The following is a 26,148-nucleotide window of genomic DNA, read 5'->3' as shown; positions in this document are numbered from 1 at the left end:
TATATGTTTTGCATATAACTTTAGCTACTTACAGGTACTGTATCCCACAAAAACGAGTACACCCCCCGTATTTTTGGAAATATTTTATTATACCTTTTCAAGTGACAACACTGAAGAAATGACACTTTGCTACAATGTAAAGTAGTGAGTGTACAGCTTGTATAACAGTGTAAATTTGCTGTCCCCTCAAAATATCTCAACACACAGCCATTAATGTCTAAACCGCTGGCAACAAAAGTGAGTACACTCCTAAGTTAAAACGTACTAATTGGGCCCAAAGTGTCAATATCTTGTGTGGCCACCATTATTTTCCAGTACTGCCTTAACCCTCTTGGGCATGGCTCATCAGAGCTTCACAGGTTGCCATTGGAGTCCTCTTCCACTCCTCCATGAGGACATCACGGAGCTGGTGGATGTTAGAGACCTTGCACTCCCCCAACTTCCATTTGAGGAAGTTGCTCAATTGGGTTTAGATCTGGAGACATGCTTGGCCAGCCCATTATCTTTCCCCCTCATCTTGGGGGTGTGTTTGGGGTCGTTATCATGTTGGAATACTGCCCTGAAGCCCAGTCTCCGAAGGGAAGGGATCATGCTCTTCTTCAGTATGTCACAGTACATATTGGCATTAATGGTTCCCTCCCTAAACCGTAGCTCCCCAGTGACGGCAGCACTCATGCAACCCCAGATTTTGACACTCCCCCCACCATGCTTGACTGTAGGCAAGACACACTTGTCTTTGTACTACTCACCTTGTTGCCGCCACACATGCTTGACACCATCTGAACCAAATAAGTTTATCTTGGTCTCGTCAGACCACAGGCATGGTTCAAGTAATCCATGGCCTTAGCCTTCTTGTCTTCAGCAAACTGTTTGCGGGCTTTCTTGTGCATCATCTTTAGAAGAGGCTTCCTTCTGGGTCAGCCATGCAGACAAATTTGATGCAGTGTGCGGTATATGGTCTGAGCAATGACAGGCTGACACCGCACCCCTTCAACCTCTCCAGCAATGCTGGCAGAACTCAAAAGTCTATTTCCTAAAGACAACCTCTGGATACGACGCTGAGCATATGCACTCAACTTCTTTGGTCGACCATGGCAAGGCCTGTTCTGAGTGGAACCTGTCCTGGTAAATGGTCTTGGCAACCGTCCTGCAGCTCAGTTTCAGGGTCTTGGCAATCTTCTTCTAGCCTAGGCCATAATTCTTTTTTTCAGATCCTCAGAGAGTTCTTTGCCATGAGGTGCCATGTTGAACTTCCAGTTGCCAGTATGAAATAGTGAGAGCGATAACACCAACTTTAACACACCTGTTCCCCATTCACACCTGAGACCTTGTAACACTAACGAGTCACATGACACTGGGGAGTGAAAATGGCTAGTTGGGCCCAATTTGGAAATTTTCACTTAGGGGTGTACTCACTTTGGTTGCCAGCGGTTTAGACATTAATGGCTGTGTGTTAAGCTATTTTGAGGGGACAGCAAATTTACACTGTTATACAAGCTGTACACTCACTACTTTACATTGTAGCAAAGTATAATTTCTTCAGTGTTGTCACATGAAAAGATATAATAAAATATTTACAAAAATGTGAGGGGTGTACTCACTTTTGTGAGATACTGTATGATTCAGATCTATGTTTTTTATGCAGTTTTTTAAGTGCAGGTTTTCTGGCTTATACAGTATATCTTATTCATCAAAAGCTCAGTCTGATTCGCCCAGGTTAAAGACAAGATTACTTTAAATACTGAATAATTCTACCGGACACATTATAACACGTTCTCTTAATTCAATAAAACAGTAAGGGATCAAGTTGTCATAGTGATTCTAAGTTCTACTGCTTAATTTTGTATTGATTTAGTCTCTTATTTTATGCCAAGCTTGTCATTAGACTAAAGGCAATTTTCTTCTTGGAGCTGCATTAATGTAATTAAAATACATACTTGAGATCTAGAAGTTGGATCTCATGGCGCTGCTCCCCCTGGGCACTCTTCACTTTGTTGTTCTGCTCAAAAATTGAAGTTTCCATCTTTCCTAATAGCTGCATTACCTAATAAAAATTCAACAGGGAACAGTCCATCAGTTCTTTCATTAAATACGCACCGTTTACTCTGAGCACTCGGGAGTGAAGAAAGAGCACAGTCTGTGCAATGCCAAGCTACTTGTACCAATATTTTGCCATTTTCTGATCAGAATTTATCCAGAAATGCATAACGCGCTATCACACAGTATAAAAAATACTGATGCAGTTGTGCAACGGTGGGGAGATTTACTAAAACGGGTGCCCACAGAATCTGGTGCAGCTGTGCATAGTAACCAATCAACTTCTAGGTTTTATTGCCAAAGCTTAGTTGAACAAGCTTTAGTTAGAAGCTGATTGATTGGTTATTATGTACAGCAGCTACACCAGTTTTAGTAAATGCCCCCCATTGTGTGTATGTGAAAAGACACTAACTGTAGAGGAGAAATGATCAGATCAATTTTGATAAAATGGGTCCATGGGCAGAAATCCAAGTGGCACCTTTATGCTGGAATACCAGTTTTGTGAGCAAAGCTTGGATCGCAACTGACAAAATGAACCGTCTTTGTTTGTAAATTCAATCTCTGTGGTAGAAGAGCATAGCTGAAAGGTAGAGAAAAAGTAGAGCATGGGTTGTGGGACTTTCAGTGAGATCAGTCACTGTACTCAATATAAAGAGAATATACAGTAATCAAATATACATTTTTTTGCCATTTCATGATACACATAAGGATGTACAATGCATATATCAGTAATAAATATAGACATAAATGAAAGGAGAACAAGACATAAAATCACTAAATTCATATATATATACATATCAAGGTAATAACCATATCATAAATAATGTATATCATAAAACGTTTCGTCATTCTCCAAGAAATGATAAATCTTCAAAGCGTAAGCTCGACGCATTTCATGGCTCATAGGCCACTCATCAGGAGCTATTAAAAACCAATACCTGTAAATATACATAAGTATCAGACTATAGAATAATCATAAAGAAAACAGGAAAACAAATTGCTCCAAATAAATATGAAAAGTTGTCAGTTACTTACAAAAAATACGAAATGACCCAAGGTCATTAGGAGGAATCATAATCTCTCCCCCATAGCTGAAACGTATCTAAGCCCAAGAACAAAGCTGTAATATACTGCAGCACCCCAGTCTTTAGCTGTAGTAGCTGCAGCTCTTTTTTCTTTAATTGTATCTGCTGATCCTGCCAGTAACGCATTTCCTATCCTAAGGTGACAGCATTCACTCACTGTACTGTAAATATAGAGGAGCACAGCTGTCAAGCTAAGGTAGGCCATAGATTATGCAATTTTTCAACTGTGGTGGAAGGAAAGAAACTGGCTTGATTCCCACATCAACACTCAGTGTTGGTGGGGGAAATGCCTCCTGCAGCGCTATTGTGTTCTGCTGGTGGGGTGCTTTGGGAGCATTTTTCTGCCAGCAGAACACAAAATTAGTGATTTGCCAGCTATAGTTGGTGTCAGGACCCAGACTTGAACCTGGGACCTCCATTGTGTCTGGCAATGACTCTGCTTATGTAGCCACCTGGAATGCTGCACAGCTCCCTGGACAAATCCTTGAATGATCCTGCCGTGAATCTTAATTGCCTTGAACCCTTTGCTCCTCTCATGAACTTCCTGATTTAAGCTATGATTTAGCACTCCCCGTTTGCCAGAATATTGTGCCTTCACCAGCCAATATCTCGCTTGTCTCTCTTGCTGCCGTCTGTATCTTCGCTACCATTCTTTATCGACATTTGGCTTGTTCCTTGACTACGCTTCTGCTTAATCCCAACCTGCAACTACTCGTTACCGACCTTTGGCTACTCCTTGACTATGCTTCTGCTTGATTCCTACCTGCTATATCTGCTACTGGACCCTGGCTTGCTCACCTCCTGGTGGGGCAATGCTAAGGACCGCGACCTGGTACTAGCACGCAGCAAAATCCATCTTCACCATCAGGAGCGCCGGTGAACACCGGTTAGTACTTAGATTCCACAACTCAGGTGAGCCTGCGTCATCTGCCTGGGTGACCTGCCTATGTTCCTATCCTGCTGGTTCCTGTGTGAGCTGCCACTGCCATAGCTACTGGTCTTCGAGCCTGACCCCTGATTGTGACAGTTGGCGGCACTAATTGTTTGGGAAAAACCCGGCAGGCTGGTTGTATGCAAGTTAACTGATAGAAGGACTTGTGTACAACCTGGGTGCCCATACATGGATCAAAACTCGCCCGGTCTCTGATGAACCGGCCAAATTTTAAACCATGTATGGCCAGTTTAATACAGGAAGCGTGTTAGCATTGCAATTCATCCCTCCCTTCTCCATCTCCTTAATGTAGGTGAATGTGTTCTGTTCTGTAGTTGACAGAGAGAACTGGGAACAATATTAACTGATTAGTGCAGCACAGTAAGTAATCCAATAACTAGATTTGTGGTAGGATTCATAGATATTTTTAGAACAGATATAATAAAGCACTTTATAGGTACATATACTCTAACAGACCAAAAGGAAGCAAAAAGGAGAAGTTAATTCTTAGGGGTTACATACACTTTAACTGCCTCCTGTTTAAGCATTGTACATATATGGTTGGATGAAAGCAGTGCTGATGTGGGTGGACGTAGGCGTATGTCCTGCTGTAAAATGTGCAGTGGCAGGATCTGTGACCCGCTGTGTTCACCAGCCAATCACCAATTGTTGTCCTGGGATGCTATGGGCGGCCCTGGTACCATGTGATCGCTGTGACCAATCACAGCAAGCACATAAAGAGTAGTAAACAATACTGTCATTGTTTAATACTGTGTGAGCTCTGTGATTGGTCACAGTGATCAGGGCCAAGTGAGAACGTCCCGGACTTGACGGAGGAGGTGTGGCATGACGTCCTTCCTGAACAAATCCCGGTTGTAATTTCCTCCAGGGATAGAGTCATACAGTTAAAATTCCTGTATAGGGCTTACTACACACCCCTGTTCCTTCATAAAATTGGTAAATTATCCTCCCCCCTCTGCTCTAAGTGCTCTGATGGTGAGGGATCCTTCTTTCATATGTTTTGGGATTGCCCCCCTATCCGTACCTTTTGGTCAGGGGTGACGACCTTTATAAACGATATCTCTCAGTTGTCCAATGTCTGTAACCCCCTTCGTTGTCTCCTAGGGTATGTGGATGATGAGGATGCTCCTGCTCGCACAAAACTATTTATGCGTTTGCTCTTCTTCTATGCTAGGAAAGCTATTGCTCTCCGTTGGAAATCTTCCACACCCCCTGACGTTCCATTTTGGATCTCTATTGTTAATCAGGCTCTGCCTTTGTATAAACTGACGTATGAGGCCAGAGGTTGTCCCAAAAAAGTCCGTAAAATCTGGTCTTTCTGGGTAGACTCTGACCTTAAGGCCTCCTCGGTGTCTGACACTGCCTAGGCGATGTCTAAAGTGCCTTCTTTTGCTCCGAATGTGTTGTTATATATTGCATATGATATTGTGTTACCCCCCCGGGGGTTTTCTGCTGTGCTCCTTTTACCACGATTACTGTGTATTCTCTGTACTGTTGTTCTATTTTGCCAGATGATTGGAGAGGATGCTTTGTATGTTATGTATCCTCTCTTTTCTGCTGTACTGCCATTTTTCTTTTGGTGTACTGTGTTTTGTTTGTTTAATAAAAACCTTTAAAAAAAAACTATAAACATTGTTATATAGTTGAAGTATCACTTCAACTATATAATAGGAGATATCTATCTAGCCAATAACACTGCATCCAGTAAGGCAGGCCTTTATACTACATAGTAGATGGTGGATCTAAAGAGATTGTCTAGTGTATGGTAAGCCTTACATAACCCAGAACATATTTCTCCTGTTTTCAGTTCTACAGCTCTACCCACATAGGCTGTTATCTGATTGTTTAGCACACTCTTCCAAATGATCGATCTATGCAAGATAAAAGTTAAGGAAGAAAAAAAAAAAATTATGCCTGTGTATTTAGTGAGAACAGTGATAACTGATTTATTGCATTTCATTTAAAAACATGTACCTGGAAGTGGGTGGTAGGTAGGAGGGTAGATGATGCAGGGTGTGTTCTAAGGAGGTCAGCTGGTCAACTCCTTCCTGGGTCATGACCTATAGTCTGTCCAGGAAGTAAGGCAGAAGTAATGGGGATGTTTTTTTTAAACAGCCATGTAAAGACTGAGGTAAGTGTGTGTGGAATAAAGCTGCTTTATTTCTGCAAAAGAAGTACATTAATGCTATATTGGTACATAGGGGAGCTGGAATTTAGAAGATAAAAAAAAAGGTGAACAACGGTGAATTTACAAAGTGTTGTTTTTCCTTTGCTGTTGAAGAGTATAATTCAGTTGATCAGTATCCAAATAAATAAAAGTATATAAAAATAATAATAAATCCACTGCGAGTCAATGTTCTATGACAATGAAGCTTACAACACGTTGACTGCTTTTTATAGGCTCTGTATATTTGCACTGTAAAGTACATTTATTTGGTTTACCATTAAAGCTATAAATAAACACTGCTGCTAGACCAGTCAGAAAACCCACTCAATTTACTATTTATTGAATTTGTATATACAGCGGGTAAAATAAGTATTGAACACACCACCATTTTTCTAGGTAAATGTATTTCTCAAGGTGCTAATGACATGAACTTTTTACCACATGTCGGTAACAATCCATAATATCCATACATACAAGGCCACCAAAACAAATGAGTTCAGAAATTAAGTTATATGTAATAAAATAGAATGGTAAGAGGGCACAAGTAATATGCACCCTTGCACATGGGACAGGGGATGTGAAAAAAATAAAAATATATAATTTTTGTGTCAAGTTTTTTATTAATATGGAGGACGCTGTCCCTTTAAGAAATGAGCCCCTCACAATTCTGGCGGGCTTTGCAGTGGCGCGCGCCCCTCTAGAAGATTCTGGGGTTAGGCTATATATAGAGGGTCCCTGAGGTAAGCCCCTCAGTTGAGTAGTGACTGCCGGGCGAGCACCCCTCCCTCCCTCCCGTCACTGGCACTCTATGTGGTGACGTCACCCTTGAATCAAGGGGGGACTTTGTGGTTTAAAAATATGTTTTATTTCGCTTGAGTTCTGGAACTAAGCGATACAGATGTATGTTTTATAATTTTGTTTGATTTGGAAAAGTTTATTGGATTGAATTTTGAATAAAGAATTATTTCATTTATTTAAAATAAAGTGCCGCGGCCATTATTTATGCCAAAAAATATTAACTTGTGTTGGGTTTTTATTCATAGTTATAGTTTAGTTATTATTATAAGAAAATGCATCCTCCTGTCCCATGACACAGGGAAAAAGTTTTGAACACATGAAGAAAGGGAAGTACAAAAAGGCACGGAAAGCCAAGACACCAGCTGAAATCGATCAGTAATTAGAAAGCAATTCTGCCCCTTGTCAGTGCAAAATTACCACTTGCCGACCAGCCGCCGTACTTATACGGTGGCAGGTCGGCTCTGTCCCGCAAAACGACTTGCCTGTACGTTGCTTTGTGAGACAGCTAGTGGAGGCGCGCAAGCACCAATTGGTCATAGGGGGAGCCAATCAGGGGGTCCGCTGGATGCGATGTCCGCCAGGCACCCGCGATTGCTCCCCGTGGAGACAGAACGGCGGTCTGCCGATGTAGTCACGGCAGACCGATGTTCTGTCAGTGGTGAACACAGGCATCCTGTGTTCCTCCTATTTAGGAATACAGATCTCTGTGTTCATCCAGCAAGTCCATCCCCCACACAGTTAGAAAGCACCCCCTAGGGACACACTTAACCCTTTGATGGCCCCTGGTGTTAACCCCTTCCCAGCCAATGTCATTATTACAGTAACAGTGCATATTTTTAGCACTGATTACTGTAGTAATGTCACTGGTCCTCCTAAAAGTGTAAAAAATGTCAGTTAGGTGTCCGACCTGTCCTCTGCAATGTTGCAGTCCCGTTAAAAATCGCTGATCGCCACCATTACTAAAAAAAAAAGTGAATACATAAAAATGACATAAATCTTTCCTCATAGTTTGCAGACACAAAAACCAATCAATATACACTTACTGGGATTTTTTCTTACCAAAAATATGTAGCAGAATACATATTGGTCTAAAATTATGAAAAAATTTGATTTTTACATTTTTTTATTGGGAATGTTTTATAATAGAAAGTAAAAAATAGTGTTTTTTTTCAGAATTGTTGCTCTTTTTTTGTTTATAGCACAAAAATTAAAAATCGCACAGGTGATCAAATAGGAAAAAAGGAAGCTCCAAAAGGAACCAAAAGGAAGCTCTATTTCTGGGGAATAAAGAAAACCTATTTTTTTTGGGTACAGTGTTGCACGACCACGCAATTGTTAGTTAAATTAACGCAGTGCCGTATCGCAAAAAATGGCCCGGTCATTAAGGGGGTAAAACCTTCTGGTCCAGAAGTGGTTATTATCAGCTTGTTTAGTCTTAACTGATGGCCTATAAAATAGTGTCTCATTACCAAGGTGTCACACAAGAAACATCTCATGATGGGTAAAAGCAAATAAATCTCTCAAGACCTTAGCAACAAACATACTGATGGGATTGGTTACAGAAGAAATTCTAAACTTCTGAATGTTCCAGTAAGCACTGTTGGGGCTATAATCCAGAAGTGGAAAGGACATAATTTCACATTAAACCAGCCATGACCAGATGCTCCTCGAAAGATTTCTGACAGAGGAGTGAAAAGAATTCTCAGAAGTGCTGTCCAAGTGCCAAGGACCACTCGTAGAGAGCTTTGGAAAGACCTGGAATTAGCAGGTACAATTGTTTCAAAGAAAACAATAAGTAATGCATTCAATGCCATGGCCTGTATGCACGCTCACCACACAAGACTCCATTGCTGATGGAAAAGCATGTTTAAGCTTGTTTAAATTTTTTTGCAAAACATTTAGACAAGCCTGTGGAATACTTGGAGAATATAGTTTGGTCAGATAAGACCAAAATTGAACTATTTGGAGGCCATAATACACACCATGTTTGGCGGTCAAATGGCACTGCACATCACCCCAAAAACATCATACCAACAGTGAAGTTTGTAGGTGGGAACATCATGGGGTGGGGCTGTTTTTCAGCATACGGTACTGGCAAACTTCATGTCCCTAAAGGAAGGATGAATGAAAAAATGTACCAAGACATTCTTGATAAAAATTGCTGCCATCTACCAGGATGATGAAGATTAAACAAGCGTGGACATTTCATCAAGACAATGATTCCAGACACAAAGCCAAGGAAACCCTCAATAGGTTTCAAAGAAAGAAAAAGCTGCTAGATGGGCCCAACCAATCACCTGACTTGAATCCAATAGAAAATCTATGTTGAGAACTAAAGATCAGAGTTCATAAAAGAGGCCCATGGAGCCTTCAAGATTTGAAGACTGTTTGTGTGGAAGAATGGGCCAAAATCACACCTGAACAATGCATGCAACTAGTTTCTCCATACAGGAGGCATCTTGAAGCTGTCATTACCAACGAAGGATTTTATACCAAGTATTAAATACATTTCAGTTAGCGAGTTCAATACCTTTTCCCTGTGTCATTCCATTTTATTACGCATAACCTAATTTCTGAACATATTTGTTTTGGTTTCTTTGTATGTATGTATGTATTGCATGGGTTGTTACTGACATGTGGTACAAATCTCATGTCAAAAGCACCTTTAGAAATATATTTACCTAGAAAAATGTTGATGTGTTCAATACTTCTTTTTAACCGCTGTATATATTGTAAAAAGTATAAAAATTATATATATTTTTTTTTTACATTCTATTAGCAATCAGTGTCCCTAATTACCATTGGAACAGTGTCTCTGATCACCACCACGCCAGTTACAGTATCCCTGTTCACCATCACACCAGTCACAGTGTCTCTGATCACCACCACACCAGCCACAGTATCCCTGATCACCACCACACCATTCACAGTGTCTCTGATCACCACCACACCAGTCACAGTATCCCTGATCACCACCACACCACTCACAGTGTCTCTGATCACCACCACACCAGTCACAGTATCCCTGATCACCACCACACCACTCACAGTGTCTCTGATCACCACCACACTAGCCACGGTATCCCTGATCACCACCACACCACTCACAGTGTCTCTGATCACCACCACACTAGTCACAGTATCCCTGATCACCACCACACCAATCACAGTGTCTCTGATCACCACCACACCAGTTACAGTATCCCTGTTCACCATCACACCAGTCACAGTGTCTCTGATCACCACCACACCAGCCACAGTATCCCTGTTCACCACCACACCAGTCACAGTGTCTCTGATCACCACCACACAAGTTACAGTATCCCTGTTCACCATCACACCAGTCACAGTGTCTCTGATCACCACCACACCAGCCACAGTATCCCTGATCACCACCACACCACTCACAGTGTCTCTGATCACCACCACACCAGTCACAGTATCCCTGATCACCACCACACCACTCACAGTGTCTCTGATCACCACCACACTAGCCACAGTATCCCTGATCACCACCACACCACTCACAGTGTCTTTGATCACCACCACACTAGTCACAGTATCCCTGATCACCACCACACCACTTACAGTGTCTCTGATCACCACCACACTAGCCACAGTATCCCTGTTCACCACCACACCAGTCACAGTGTCTCTGATCACCACCACACCAGTTACAGTATCCCTGTTCACCATCACACCAGTCACAGTGTCTCTGATCACCACCACACCAGCCACAGTATCCCTGATCACCACCACACTACTCACAGTGTCTCTGATCACCACCACAGTAGTCACAGTATCCCTGATCACCACCACACCACTCACAGTGTCTCTGATCACCACCACACCACTCACAGTATCCCTGATCACCACCACACCACTCACAGTGTCTCTGATCACCACCACAGTAGTCACAGTATCCCTGATCACCACCACACCACTCACAGTGTCTCTGATCACCACCACACCAGTCACAGTATCCCTGATCACCACACCAGTCACAGTATCCCTGATCACCACCACACCACTCACAGTGTCTCTGATCACCACCACACTAGCCACAGTATCCCTGATCACCACCACACCAGTCACAGTATCCCTGATCACTACCACACCAGTCACAGTATCCCTGATCACCACCACACCACTCACAGTGTCTCTGATCACCACCACACCACTCACAGTGTCTCTGGTCATCACCACACCACTCACAGTATCCCTGATCACCACACCAGTCACAGTATCCCTGATCACCACACCAGTCAAATTGTCCCCTAATCACATCCACACCAGTTACAGTGTTTTACATTCTGAATTGTTTTTCATTATACCATTGTTTATTTCATTTCAGGATAATTGCTGAAAATAATGGTGTTGTATATAGCTTTGTGCAGATCAAGAAAGTTACAAAAATGGCAGAAGTCCATATCTAATACTTATTTCAATTTTGTGACTCTGGAACTGCTGAAGACGGCTAGGCAACTAGCATATCCAGAGGCGGGACCAAAGTCAGCCAAATTACTTTCTACTTTAAAATAAACATTTTATGAGAAAAGTACTGTACATGTGCTACAACTGCTGACCTTCTTTTCAAAATGCTAGTTGCCTGGCTGCCTCTGGCATGCAGACCAAAAAAGTCAGTTATGTAGCCTGTAAGTTATTCCCTTAAATTAAATCTGCCTAGTCTCCAGGAGCCTGGAGAGCTCTGTAATGGAGTTCCTCTTTACCCTCCTTTTCCCACAATTCCCAGAATTTCTGGACACTCCCAGGAAATATAAATTACGCTGTTTCCAGCTCTCAGGTGCTCAGAGAGACCGCAGTGACTGGGCACGTTAGCTGCCCCCAGATGAGGGTCCTCCATTCTCTCTGAAGTATGGGCCATCGGATGACAGCACACAGCTTTATCTTAAAGTAGCAGTACAGGTAGAGCTTGTTTGGCTGTACTTCTATGGATCACAGAAGTGCAGTTCGTTTTGCACTCCTGTGACCCATTTTCAGCAGACAGCGGGCTCAAGTCCGCTGTTGGCTGACGTCACAGAGCCGGTCCAGGCTCGGGACAGATTGCGATCATATGGTCAGGATTCGCCCACATGCCTGGACCATCACCCGCCTCAGCCTCTCAGACCCGCACTCCAGTGAGTTCAGGGGCGTTGGGGGGGGGGGGGGGTGCAAAACAGAAAGCCGGTGATTGGCAGTCACTAGCTCTCTGCTCATAAAGCTCTGAAAAATTAGCGATCCGATCGGTTCTCAGTCTTAGAGCTGGCGTAGGACAGATGCTGCATCCAGCTAGGTAAGTATGATTCTGGTATTAAAAGCATTCCCATACTTCTCTTTTAAGTCTCAGTCACAGAGATACCGGCTGCAGCTAGTCTCCTTGTAAGAGGACACTTTCCATTTTTGTAAATATTTTATTATATCTTTTCATGTGACAAAACTGAAGAAATGACACTTTGATACAATGTGAAGTAGTGAGTGTACAGCTTGTATAACAGTGTAAATTTGGTGTCCCCTCAAAATAACTCAACAAACAGCCATTAATGTCTAAGCCACTGGCAACAAAAGAGAGCCGGTTCACACTACCACGACCAGAAAGTCGCCCCATGAAGGAGCGACTTTTTAGCAGAGACTTGCAAGAGACTTGTAAGAGACTTAAATGATAGGCGACTTTGTCTGTGGGGAATGCCTGGCTAATCTTTTTCTTCTTCCTGGAAAGTCTGATCACAGTCGCTTGAAAATAGATAAGGATCCGACTTAGAGGCGACTCCCATTGAAGTCTATGTGCACAAGTCGGATAGAGGTCACCTTGAAGTAGTACAGGAACCTTTTCTGAAGTCGGAGCAACTTCAGTAGTGCATATTAAGACGGATCTCATTCATTTACATTGAATTTGTAATGACAAGAGACTTGGAGCGACTTGAGGGCACACAAGTCGCCTCCCAAGTCGGAGTAGTGTGAACCAGCTCTAAGTGAAAATGTCCAAATTGGGGCCAAAGTGTCAATATCTTGTGTGGCCACCACTATTTTCCAGCACTGCCTTAACCCTCTTGGGCATGGAGTTCACCAGAGCTTCACAGATTGCCACTGGAGTCCTCTTTCACTCATGCGCTCCTTCAGTTTGAGGATGCCCCACAGATGCTCAATAGGGTTAGGTCTGGAGACATGCTTGGCCTGTCCATCACCTTTATCCTCAGCTTATTTAGCAGGGCAGTGGTCATCTTGGAGTGTGTTTGGGGACGTTATCATGTTGGATCCTGCTCTGCTTCAGTATGTCACAGTACATGTTGGCATTCATGGTTCCCTCAATGAACTTTAGCTCCCAAGTGCCGGCAGAACTCATGCAGCCCCAGACCATGACACTCCTACCACCATGCTTGACTGTAGGCAAGACACACTTGTCTTTGTACTCCTCACCTGGTTGCCGCCACACCATGCTTGACACCATCTGAACTAAATAAGTTTATCTTGGTCTCATCATACCACAGGACATGGTTCCAGTAATCCATGTCCTTAGTCTGCTTGTCTTCAGCAAACTGTCTGCGGGCTTTCTTGTGCATCATCTTTAGAAAAGGCTTCCTTCTGGGATGACAGCCATGCAGGCCAATTTGATGCAGTGTGCAGGGTATAGTCTGAGCACTGAAAGGCTGTCCCCCCACCCCTTCAAACTCTGCAGCAATGCTGGCAGCACTCACACATCTTATTCCCAAAGACAATCTCTATATATGACGCTGAGCACTCAACTTCCTTGGTCAACCATGGTGAGGCCTCTTCTGAGTGGAACCTGTCCTGTTAAACCGCTGTATGGTCTTGGCCACGGTCCTGCAGCTCAGTTTCAGGGTCTTGGCAATCTTCTTATATCCTAGGCCATCTTTATGTAGAGCAACAATTCTTTTTTTAGATCCTCAGAGAGTTGTTTGCCATGAGGTGCCACGTTGAACTTTCAGTTTCCAGTAGGAGATAGTGAGAGCAATAACAGCAAATTTAACACACCTGCTCCCCATTCACACCTGAGACCTTGTAACACTAAAGGGTCACATGACACCAGGGAGGGAAATGGCTAATTGGGCCCAATTTGGACATTTTCACTTAGGGGTGTAACCACTTTTGTTGCCAGAGGTTTTGACATTAATGGCTGTGTGTTGAGTTATTTTGAGGGGACAGCAAATTTACACTGTTATACAAGCTGTACACTCACTACTTTACATTGTAGCAAAGTGTCATTTCTTCAGTGTTGTCACATGAAAAGATATACAAAAAATGTGAGGGGTGTACTCACTTTTGTGAGATACTGTATAAGTTAAGACAAACCTTTTTTGAGTTTTGGACAGTGTGCAAACGGATAAGAATGCTTGTCAGTTTTTATTGCTGTCTGCGCCCTCGTTAGGGAGATTCACCCTTTCAATGCGTCCTGTTTATCATTAAAAGTGAAAGTAAAAAAAATCCCAACAATTTGGGTTGTCCCCAGAAAAGTAATAGAGGGGAAATCTTCCAATTGGGACACTAGTTCTGATGACATGGGGATCCCCAAGGAATTCCCTTAATTTTCAGAAATTTCCTCTTACTATTATGCTATTACTGTTATACTAAGATATAATGAAATATTTACAAAAATGTGAGGGGTGTACTCACTTTTGTGAGATACTGTTGATATATATATATATATATATATATATATATATGATATCCAATGGCTGCCACCGCACACAAATCAGGGATAAAAAATGGGCCGGTGTACAGCAGCGACTGCGGCACATATCAAACCAAAAAAGAGAGCGGCACTTACAGGTCTTGAAAGGTAAATGCACAATGACGGTTTTAATCAATGTTTTGACGAGACACAAGCTTGTGACGAGCTCATGCCTTGTCGACATATTGATTAAAACTGTCCTTGTGTGTTTACCTTTCAAGACCCGTGAGTGCCGCTCTCTTTTTTGGTTTATATACATATTCATCCTGCTTTAAGCAAGACTGTATATTTATTTAGTATTTGCTAAACTTGTAGTCAGCCTGAGATGGATTTAATTATTTTAGCTTTCTTGGGTCTCTCCAGGGCCCTGGTTATCAATTGCTTCTGCCTGCTGCAGGGGAGTATCCCTGGCAGTAGTATGGGAGGCTGCACTAGTCAGAGTTAGGAATTTTTGTACCTCCCTCGCCAATCACTAAGAAGATTATTGCGAGTGGAACAACCTGAAAGAGGGCACAAATATTCAAGAGTGACCTTGGGAGGTCAGCCAGCCCCCAGGCCTCCTACATAGAGGAGAAATGTAGATGGCTGTCTGATCCTATTAGACTGCCTGGGTGAATGCTTGATTATAAAATTATATAGTTGCTGCTAATCAGGAGGACTTACGCACTGCTATAACACGCGCTTTACTTATTCATCACCTGAGAGCAGAAGTACAGCGTATCTTCTATACTCTACTCTAACGATCGACTTCTGTACAACCACCCTGTCGGGTTTCCACTGCTAGATCAGCGCCGCAGGCTACTGCCTGCAATGCTGACCACTGTATTCTGATGACGGGGAAGACTAACCTGCTATCAGAATGCAAACACTCAGCGGGAAGGATTCCCCCAGCTACATCGAGTGGTTGAACAAAAAACAAAAAAAAAAAATGCCTTAGTTGATACCTGTGAGTTTGGAACACTAACAGATGAAATCATAAGAGACCAATTAGTAGAAAAAACAAAACTCAGCCCACATAAGATTGCTTTTGGAACATGATTTAACTCTAGCAAAGACTATTTCAATTTCAAGCCAAAATGAAACTACTATGCCTGAGGCAAACAGTCAGTCAGGGGACTACTGGAAACATACTGGCCGTGAATTTGTCTCCTGTAAGGCACATTTTCAGGCCAAATACAAAGGAACAAAACCAGACTAATCTAAACTGCTGCACATAAACAGAACAAATACTGCTATGGGTGGGTTCTACTGGTTTATGCTAACGAAGGCTACTGCATTATCCTGATGCTTGATACTGGATCTGATGTCTCTACGCTACCTGAGGGAATCCACTTTGTAAATGAACCACTTACTACACCAATTCTGAAACTGGTTAGTTATCTTAGAGATCCTATTCCTGTCCTTCGTTGCCTATCAGCGACTGTAAGTTTTTAGTCAACTGGTCTTATGCCCCCTATGCTACCAGTGTCCAAAGTTTCACCACCAACAACACCTTACTGAGCAGTGCAAAAAACTTTGTACACAAAAAGAAAAAAATCAGAAATTGAGATGCTTACCCTTCTCTATAAAATATGTTGATTCTGAAGAATGTAAAGTGATATAAAGCTTTACATTCTTTAATTAAAATAATACACGTCATACTTACCTACTCTGTGCCATTGCCATCGCTCTTCACTCCTCTTCCTGGGCGACTGCCCACCATATAAAGCCACTTTCTACGGGGGCACTCATGCATGCTTGATCCCGAGCCAGGCTGTCTGCTTCTATTGAGCCTCACAGCCCGGCCCGGCCCCGTCCCCCGCTCTCTTCTCACAGGTTTTGACTAAAAGCAGCGGGAGGCTGAGAGCGGAGAAAAGAGCTGCTGCAGACATGCACAGCACTGGATCATAATCGGGCTCAGGTAAATTTTTGGGGGGGCTGCAAGGGAGCTATTATTAAAAGGTTTTTTTACCTTAATGTACCTTAATGAAAAGCAAGCATTAAGACAAAAAAAAAAAAAAACTTACCTTAATTTACCTTAATGAAAAGCAAGCATTAAGACAGAAAAAAAAAAAAACTTTACCTTCACGGCCACTTTAAGAGACTACTAATATAAGATGTGATTGAAAAAATGTGATGCCTCTGAATGGTTATCTCCTATTGTGGCAGTGAAGAAAACAGGAGGTTTTAGATTGTGTGTTGAACTTTGTGAACTAAAAAAAGCTGTTGTTATTGATATTATCCCTTGCCATGTTGAGAACGTATTTTCAGAACTTGAAGGAACGAAAATTATTGTTTAAAATGGATCTTCAATGTGCGTATCATCAGGTTTTACTGTAAAGTAGATAAGGAAAGTAGGGAGCCCACTACATTTATTACCCATGTGGGCCCATTACCTTACAAACAAGTACCTTAGTAATCAGCTTCAGTGGCAGGTTGTTTTGAAGACTGATATATTCAATCCACAATAATGTACCTGGTGTACAGTCTATCCGGATGATGTAATTGTATATAGCCCAGCTCTAGATCATCATGATAATTACCTTTAAGAATATTCTAAAGTGCCAGAATCTGCAAGACTGAAACTGAATCTTTCTAAATGTTGCTTTGGCCAAACTCTGTTTTTATCTCTAGGTCACATTATATCACGAAAGAGACTATTGCCTGATACAGGGTATGGAAAGGCTGTGATACAAGCACCTACTCCAACGGACTTTCTGATCTTCTGTGCTTTCTTCAATCTTTATTCATGGTATTCCAAATGTGTTCCCAATTACGTCTTAGTTATTGAGCCATTGAGAGCATTACTACTTGCAAATGCAAACATGGTCTGGTAAGAGACCTCCCAGCACAGCTTTAAAACAGTAAAAAAGCTTATGAGCAGTACAGCACTAGCATTTTATGATTCTTCTCTACCTACTATTAGTGCTACAGATGCTTCAGAATGTGGCTTTGGTGTGGTTCTTGCATAACGCCATGCAGACCAGGTAAGGAATACCATTGCTTATGTATCCAGAACCCTTAGGGCTTGTTCACACTTGCTCAAAATACTGATGCTTATCAAACGTGCCTATAGCGTTAATGTTCATTAATAGGTGCGATTGATAAGCGTTAAAAGAGAAATAAAAATGCTCCGCCAAACGCCCTATGCATGTTTGTGGCGCGTTTATGGCCCGGTTGACATGCATTTTAGGAGAGTTAAAACTCCACCACTAACGACTATTATTAACCACTTGCCGACCACCCACAGTATATTTACTGCGGCAGTCAGCCCCTCCTGGGCAAAGCGACGTAGTACTACCCCCGCTCGTTCCCCTGCATCCCTGCGCGTGTGACCAGCGGCTCCGATGTCCGCCGGACACTCGCGATCTCCCGCTGGAGAGGGAGAAATGGCAGGCGGCTGATGTAAACAAAGCCGCTTGTCATTCTTCCTGGTGTAACTGCAGGGATCATACGATCCTGCTATGTAGGATCGTATGTCTCTGTGGTTACATCACAAGCCACACCCCTTTACAGTTAGAATCATGCCCCTAGGGACACACTTAATCCCTCGATCACTAATAAAGTCAACCCCTTCCCTGCCAGTGTCATTTTTACAGTAACAGTGCATATGTATAGCACTGATTACTGTAGTAATGTCACTGGTACCCCCAAAAGTGTCAAAAATGTTAGTCAGGGGTCCGATCTGTCCGCCGCAATGTCGCAGTCCCGCAAAAAAAAAAAAAAACGCAGATCGCCGCCATTACTCGTTAAAAAAAAACTATAAAAATTACATAAATCTTTCCCTTAGTTAGTAAACGCAATAACTTTTGCGCAAACCAATCAAAATACACTTATTATTTTCTACAAAAATATGTAGCAGAAAAAAATTTGGCCTTAAATGTTAAAAAATTTTTACATTTTTTGGGGAATTTCATATAAAAAATGTGAAAAATATTGTTATTTTTTCAAAATCGATGCTCTTTTTTTGTTTATAGCGCAAAAAATAAAAAATCGCACAGGTGATCAAATACCACCAAAATAAAGCCCTGTTTGTGGGGAAAAAAACAACGTCAATTTCATTTGGGTACAGCGTTGCACGACCGCACAATTGTCCATTAAAGTCACGCAGTGCCGAATCGCAAAATAGGCCCTGGTCTTTGAGCAGGAAAATCCTCCGGGGCTTAAGTGGTTAACCGTAATGTACTACTGTGCCGCAACCAGGCTACAACCGCGCCGCAACCGCAATGCTGGCGTGTTTGCGGTGTGTTACCATAGACTTGAATGGAAGGAGTTATTAAAGTGCTTCAACTCCTTTCAAACTCGACATGAGGCTTCAATTCTGATACGAAGGGACGCTAACACTTCATGTTTTGATAATGTGAACAGCACTATGTCTATAGTATATTTTGCATAGGCGTCTGAGGGGCGTTAAAAATGCCCCTCGACCCCTACTTTCAAGCCCAGTGTAAATTATATTTCAATAATTTTTATTAGTTTTTTTTCAAACAAGAGAAAGAAAAGAAAAAAAAAAAAAGCCCAGTGTGAATTAGATCCTACAAAAGCAATATGAAAAGATTCTCCTGTAGAAAAAGAAGCACCAGTATGTGTTATGGACAACAGAAAAATGGAGAACATACATGTGGGCTTAACAATTTACCTTGTGGGTTAACCATATTCTTTAACTACACTTCTTACCCCAAAGGCATTAGAGCATGTAGGAATGCATATAGCCAGATAGTCAGAAAGACTAATCAGTTTTAATTACACATTACAATACAATACAAACGGGGTTTTAAAAACATTACTGCTAATTGTTTGTCAAGTAAGAATATGAGGATGTTGAGGTTGTTGCATTTGCGGCAGTCACAGCATCAAACAAGTTTGTCCTGCATGCCCAGTACAATTACAGGAAATTCTGTGAAGCAAATGGCCAAACTCATAAATAAATGGAGTCCTGCTCTTCAACGTTACTACAGGTTTAGGCAGTGGCGTACCTAGAGCATTTGGCACCCGGGGCGGATCCTATATCTGGCACCCCCCCCCCCCCCAACTTTAAAATGTAAAAACACCCACAGAAATTTGTAATGTTTTCAAGAATATTTATTGCACAAATTTCACAGCCCCCCATCACAGTGCCCCTTGCCGTCTGCCCCCTCCCCCGTCTCTCTAATCGCAGTTCCTCCTTTTGCACTCTCTGCCTCCCCTGCACAGTCCTACCTTCAGCATAAATAGATAGAGACTGCAGACATGGTACAGGAGATGGTCAGAGACTGCAGACGTGGTACAGGAGATGGTCAGAGACTACAGACTTGATACAGGAGATGGTCAGAGACTGCAGACATGATACAGGAGATGGTCAGAGACTGCAGACATGATACAGGAGATGGTCAGAGACTGCAGACATGATACAGGAGATGCTCAGAGACTACAGACATAATACAGGAGATGGTCAGAGACTGCAGACATGATACAAGAGATGGTCAGAGATTGCAGACATGATACAGGAGATGCTCAGTCAGAGACAGCAGACATGATACAGTATATGGTCAGAGACTGCAGACATGATACAGGAGATGGTCAGAGACTGCAGACATGATACAGGAGATGGTCAGAGACTGAGGACATGATACAGGAGATGGTCAGAGACTGCAGACATGATACAGGAGATGGTCAGAGACTGCAGACATGATACAGGAGATGGTCAGAGACTGCAGACATGATACAGAAGATGCTCAGAGACTGCAGACATGATACAGGAAATGGTCAGAGACTGAGGACATGATACAGGAGATGGTCAGAGACTGCAGACATGATACAGGAGATGGTCAGAGACTGCAGACATGATACAGGAGATGGTCAGAGACTGCAGACATGATACAGGAGTTAGTCAGAGACTGAGGACATGATAGAAGATAGAAGAGCACTAGGGGGGCCAGAGAGCACAGGCGAAGCAGAGAGCACTGGAGGAGCTGAAGGGCACGGTGGGGGGGGGGGCTGGAGAGAATTAAGAGGGGGTTTGGAAAGCATTGCAGGGTTGGTTGGAAGGCGCAGGGGGTGGAGAGCACGGGGGGGGGGGACAGGGAGCACTTGGGGGTGGGCAGGGAAAACCAGGGAGGTGGAGAGCACTGGGGGGACAGGGAGCACTTGGGGGGTGGGCAGGGAAGACCAGGGGGGTGGAGAGCAATGGGGGGGACAGGTAGCACTTGGGGGGCGGGCAGGGAAAACCAGGGGGGTGGAGAGCATTGGGGGGGGGGACAGGTAGCACTTGAGGGGTGGGCAGGGAAAACCAGGGGGTGGAGAGCATTGGGGGGGGGGGACAGGTAGCACTTGAGGGGTGGGCAGGGAAAACCAGGCGGGTGGAGAGCACTGGGGGGGGGGGGGACAGGTAGCACTTGGGGGGTGGGCAGGGAAAACCAGGGGGTGGAGAGCATTGGGGGGGGGACAGGTAGCACTTGAGGGGTGGGCAGGGAAAACCAGGGGGTGGAGAGCACTGGGGGGGGGGGGGACAGGTAGCACTTGGGGGGTGGGCAGGGAAAACCAGGGGGTGGAGAGCATTGGGGGGGGGACAGGTAGCACTTGAGGGGTGGGCAGGGAAAACCAGGCAGGTGGACAGCACTGGGGGGGGGGGACAGGTAGCACTTGGGGGGTGGGCAGGGAAAACCAGGGGGGTGGAGAGCACTGAAGGGGACAGGGAGCTAGGGAAAGATGAATTCCTCATATGCAGCTGCCCCATCCCCCTCCTATCCAGCACACACACTTCGGAACTCACCTTCTTCCTGCCGAGGCTGAGGCTCCGCCCCTTCTTCCCGCCGAGGCCCCGCCCCCTTCTCCCGCCGCGGCTCCGCCCCTTATTCCCGCCGTCGTTCCGCCCCCCCCCCCCCCCCCCCCCCCCCGCAGCGCTGACTGAAGGAGCTGCCTTCACAGCGATACGGAACACGACGGGCAGGGCACAACACCGGCTGACACCCCCCAGTGCGTGGCACCCGGGGCGGGCCGCCCCCCCGCCCCCCCTCTTGGTACGCCACTGGGTTTAGGCATAATGGGGTAAAAACAAAAAGACAAGTGCAGTTGCTCCAGAGTTGTCTGTCTTTTTTATATTCTTTCCATGTGTTTGGGTATTCTTTGTAAAGTGCATCTTCGCCTAATTTTCTAAGCTCTGGAGCACTTGCAAAGTGCACAGTCAATTTCCATTTAGTAAATCAACGCCAAACTGTCTTTAGTTGATATTGTCCAAGGGTCTTATCCCTTACTAGTACCATAGACCTTGAGTGAGCACCTTCACCACTTAACCACTTCAATATTGGCCACTTTCACCCCCTTTCTGCCTGTGCTGTGACACTTTGAATGACAATTGCGCGGTCATGCAACACTGTACCCAAGTTACATTTTTTATACCCAAATAGAGCTTTCTTTATTTTGCTTAAGAAATAGGAAAAGACCAAAAATGTTCAAAAAAAAGTTTTTTTTCATTTTTGTTCTGAAAAATTTAGCAAATAAGTAATTTGTTTTCTTTTTCACTGATTTACGCTGATTAGGTTGCACTAATGGGGAATGATAGGCGGCACTGCTGAGGCTGCTCTTATAGGTGGCACTGATTGCCACTAATAAGCTGCACTGATAGACAGCACTGATGGGTACCGATAGGCGGCACGGATAGGTATTGATAGTGTAACGCTCCTGCGTTTCTTATATGGTGTGGATTTTCAGCTGCAGAAATAGTTCCACGTCAGTAGTCATGTAAGAGATATGCTGAGATACCATTCCCAACCTCAATGACTCATCATGTGTGGAAGGTCTTATTTCAGCCAGTAAATACACACAATTAGCAAGCTGGTTCCTAGAATGACTTTATGTATGTGGTAACACAATGATGAAGGTTGAGGGATAGGTTGAGTGGAGGTGGTAGGTGATAGACACTTGAAGGTGAGACAGTAGCAGATGGATGCAGGAAGGTTTAGCAATGTTGTATGGTAGCAGATGACAGAATAGCAGGTGGACATACAAAAGAGATCAACCCAGTGCAGAAAAGTAGCAGTAGTCTCAAGAGCTAGCAATCTAGTTATGCAGATGTGATAAACAGTCTTTACTATGCAGAGCTAGATAGTGTAAGCTTAGTATAAGTTTATAGAGAATTCCCCTGCGGGGTACTTAGCACTATTAGCGATACAGCCGAAGGGTGGTTCAGGAGAGGCGGATGATCCAGTAGCGGGATACAGGGATCAGCGCGGCGAGGTTCCGTCAGCGAGGTAAGCTTGCAAGCATGGAAGCTTCAAGCAAGGTTAGCATCCAGGTAAGGGTGTTTGAACGAACACATGTGAGTGAGAACCGGCGCTTTAAATAGCCATCTAGTCCGGTGCTGGGTGATGACAGCTCCAGTCTTAAAGGTGTATGCGCACCTTTCCAAAAGTAAATGGTGGGGCGCATACACTTGTGGAAAGTGTAATTTAGGGTACCAAAGGTACCGGAACATTACAATACCCCCCCCTTAAGGCCTGCTCCTGAAGGCCTCTGGAGCTGGTTTGTCTGGGTATCTCGCATGAAAATTGCGGATTAATCTAGGGGCATGTATGTCAGAGGTGTTTAGCCAGGTGTCGTCTTGGGGCCCATAGTTCTTCCATCTAACCAAGTACTGAAGTCTTCTTCTGTAGATACGAGAATCCAGAATCTCTTTTATCTCGTATTCTTCTCCACCTTCAACTTGTACAGGAGGGGGAGGTGGAATATTAGGCCTTATTCCTTGGTCCGGAACATGAGGTTTTAGTAGCGACACATGGAAAATGGGATGGATTTTTAGGTCCATTGGCAATGTAAGCTGCACTGCAGCTTTTCCAATAAGTTTCTTGATTGGGAAAGGTCCCAAGAACAGAGGTCCAAGCTTTTTGCTAGGGATCTTCAGTCTCAAGTTTTTTGTTGAGAGCCAAACGAGGTCCCCGATAGTATACTGTGGAGAAGGTCTTCTACGAAGATCATAGTACTTCTTTTGTTGACTGTGAGCGTGTGCAATGGTAGTATTTAGTAAACCCAGAGAATCCTTTATTTGGGTAAGATAGTCTGAGGCTACTGGGTTATTTGAAGGAAGGATGCGTGGAGGGAGAATAGAGGGATGGAACCCATAGTTCAAGTAGAACGGACTCTGCTTGGTTGTACTGTGAGTTGCGTTGTTGTAGGCAAATTCTGCCAGGGGGAGAAGATCCAACCAATCATCCTGTTGGTAAGAAGTGTAACAACGTAAATACTGCTCGATGCATTGGTTGACTCTTTCAGTCTGTCGGTTCGTCTGCGGATGGTAAGGAGAAGTGAGCTTCCGCTCAATCCGTAGTATGTGACATAGTTCTTGCCAGAATTTAGAAATAAATTGGGATCCACGGTCAGACAGAAGAGTTTTTGGGATACCATGTAATCTGAAGACATGTTTCATCAGGAGTTCTGCCGTTTGTTTGGACGAAGGTAGTCTGCGAATAGCAATAAAATGTGCCATCTTTGTCAGATGGTCCACTGACACCAAGATGGTATTAAATCCTTTGGAAGGAGGCAATTCTACGATGAAGTCCAATGACAAAACCTCCCATGTAGTTTGGGGTATTGGTAGACTGCATAGTAGACCGGATGGTCTCGTAGTGTCAATTTTGGACCTGGCACAGACATTGCATGAAGAGACGAATTTTTGTATAGATGTTTTCATGTCAGGCCACCAGAATTGTCGAGAAATCAAATTGAAAGTCTTTGTCATACCCATATGTCCTGCCATAGGCACATCATGCGATAATTCCAAGATCTTGGTGCGTAGGGTAGGTGGTATGTAAAGTTTGTCGTTGTAGTAGAGGAAGCCTTCTGCATCAGTATTTAGTTGTGGTGGGGGTGAATCCAAACTTATACCATGCAGAACCTCTTCCTTTAAGGAACGGACAACTCCAATAATGCGTTTGTGAGGTATTATAGGAACGGAAGGGATTTCAAAGTAGTTTTCTTCAGTTAGTCGTGATAGTGCATCCGCCTTTTTGTTCTTATCTGCAGGTGTGTAGGTCACTAGGAAGTTAAACCTTAGAAAGAATAGTGACCATCGTACCTGTCGATGCGAGAGAGTTTTGCTAGTCTGAAGATATTGGAGGTTTTTATGGTCCGTGTATATAATTATTGGTAGTTGGGTGCCTTCGAGTAAATGTCGCCAATTCTCCAGAGCCAATTTTATAGCAAGCAGTTCCTTTTCACCCACGGGGTAATTTATCTCGGGACTGCTCAGGGATTTAGAAAAAAAAGCGACTGGATGAAGTGGTGAAGTGTGGGTAGGTCGTTGGGAGAGTATTGCTCCTACTGCCATGTTTGACGCATCTACCTCCAGAATGTATTGGAGGGATGGGTCTGGATGGCGTAATATGGGAGCGGAAGTAAACCTTGTCTTTAACAAGTGGAAAGCCTTATTTGCTTCTTCTGACCATTTAAATGGTATTTTTATGCTAGTGAGCTGTGTGAGGGGTCTCACAATAGCAGAAAAGTTTTTTATGAACTTCCTGTAGAAATTTGAAAATCCCAGGAATCGCTGTAGCGCCTTGCGTGTAGTTGATGATAGGTCTGAGACTTGAATCTTTATTGCGAACAAAAAAGAGTCCTGCTGCTGTGGAAGAAGTGGAAGGTCTAATAAAACCTTTTTCCAAGTTCTCATCCAAATAGGTTTTGAGATGGGCAAGTTCATCCTGTGAAAGAGGATAAACATGACCGAACGGCAATTTGCTATTTGGGAGTAGATCAATGCTACAATCATAGTCTCGATGAGGAGGTAATGCTTGAGCATTTTTCTCAAGAAAAACCTCAGAAAGATCCTGATAACATAGTGGTGCAATCTCATCTGTCACCACAGACAGAATCTTCCCGGAAAACGGGAGGTTACACGTTTCCTCGCAATAACAAGAAGGGAAGGTCAAGGACCGTTTCTTCCAATCTATGGTTGGTTGGTGTGTGTGCAACCAGGGAAGTCCCAACACAATGGGAAAGTGGGGTGATGGTATTAAATCGAAGGTAGAAGTCTCCCTATGAGACTCGTTAATAGTGACTAGAAGTGCTTGTGTCTGATCGGTGATCGGACCAGAGGATAACGGAACACCGGTAATAAGACTTACTGAGACAGGTTTGAGTTTAGAAATAATAGGAATTTTATTTAAAGCAGCAAAACATATATCCATATAATTTCCACAAGATCCTGTATCAATCATGGCCTTAGTAGTAATCCTGTTCTGGTCCCACTGTAATGTCAAAAAAACAGAAATGTAGGGGTTAGTGAATGAAGTTGTCAATCCTCCTAGGGAGACATGTGAACACTCACCCTTCTTTTTGTTGACTAGGGGACAGACATTTATCTTGTGATCCGGGGATGCACAGTATAAGCAGAGATTTTCATTTCGTCTTTTGGCTTTTTCCATAGTTGATAGTGGTGGGCGTATGGTTCCTACCTCCATAGGAACGGCCA

At 43.6% G+C, this 26,148-nt stretch overlaps 1 protein-coding gene across 1 annotated transcript in view; it reads right to left on the bottom strand.

The window, feature by feature from the left end:
* The window catches only part of FAM81B (family with sequence similarity 81 member B), an 83,632-nt gene that overhangs the window by 17,418 nt on the left and 40,066 nt on the right, over positions 1–26,148 (bottom strand). The window contains exon 5 of the mRNA XM_082247726.1: positions 1,938–2,044. Coding sequence (XP_082103852.1) covers positions 1,938–2,044 — 107 coding nt within the window. The remainder of the gene's footprint in view (positions 1–1,937; positions 2,045–26,148) is intronic.

This window comes from Pelophylax lessonae (genome assembly GCF_965119305.1).
Source record: "Pelophylax lessonae genome assembly, chromosome: 1".
In the NCBI taxonomy this organism is placed as follows: Eukaryota; Metazoa; Chordata; class Amphibia; order Anura; family Ranidae; genus Pelophylax; species Pelophylax lessonae.
This window is presented reverse-complemented; position numbering and strand designations above follow the sequence as displayed.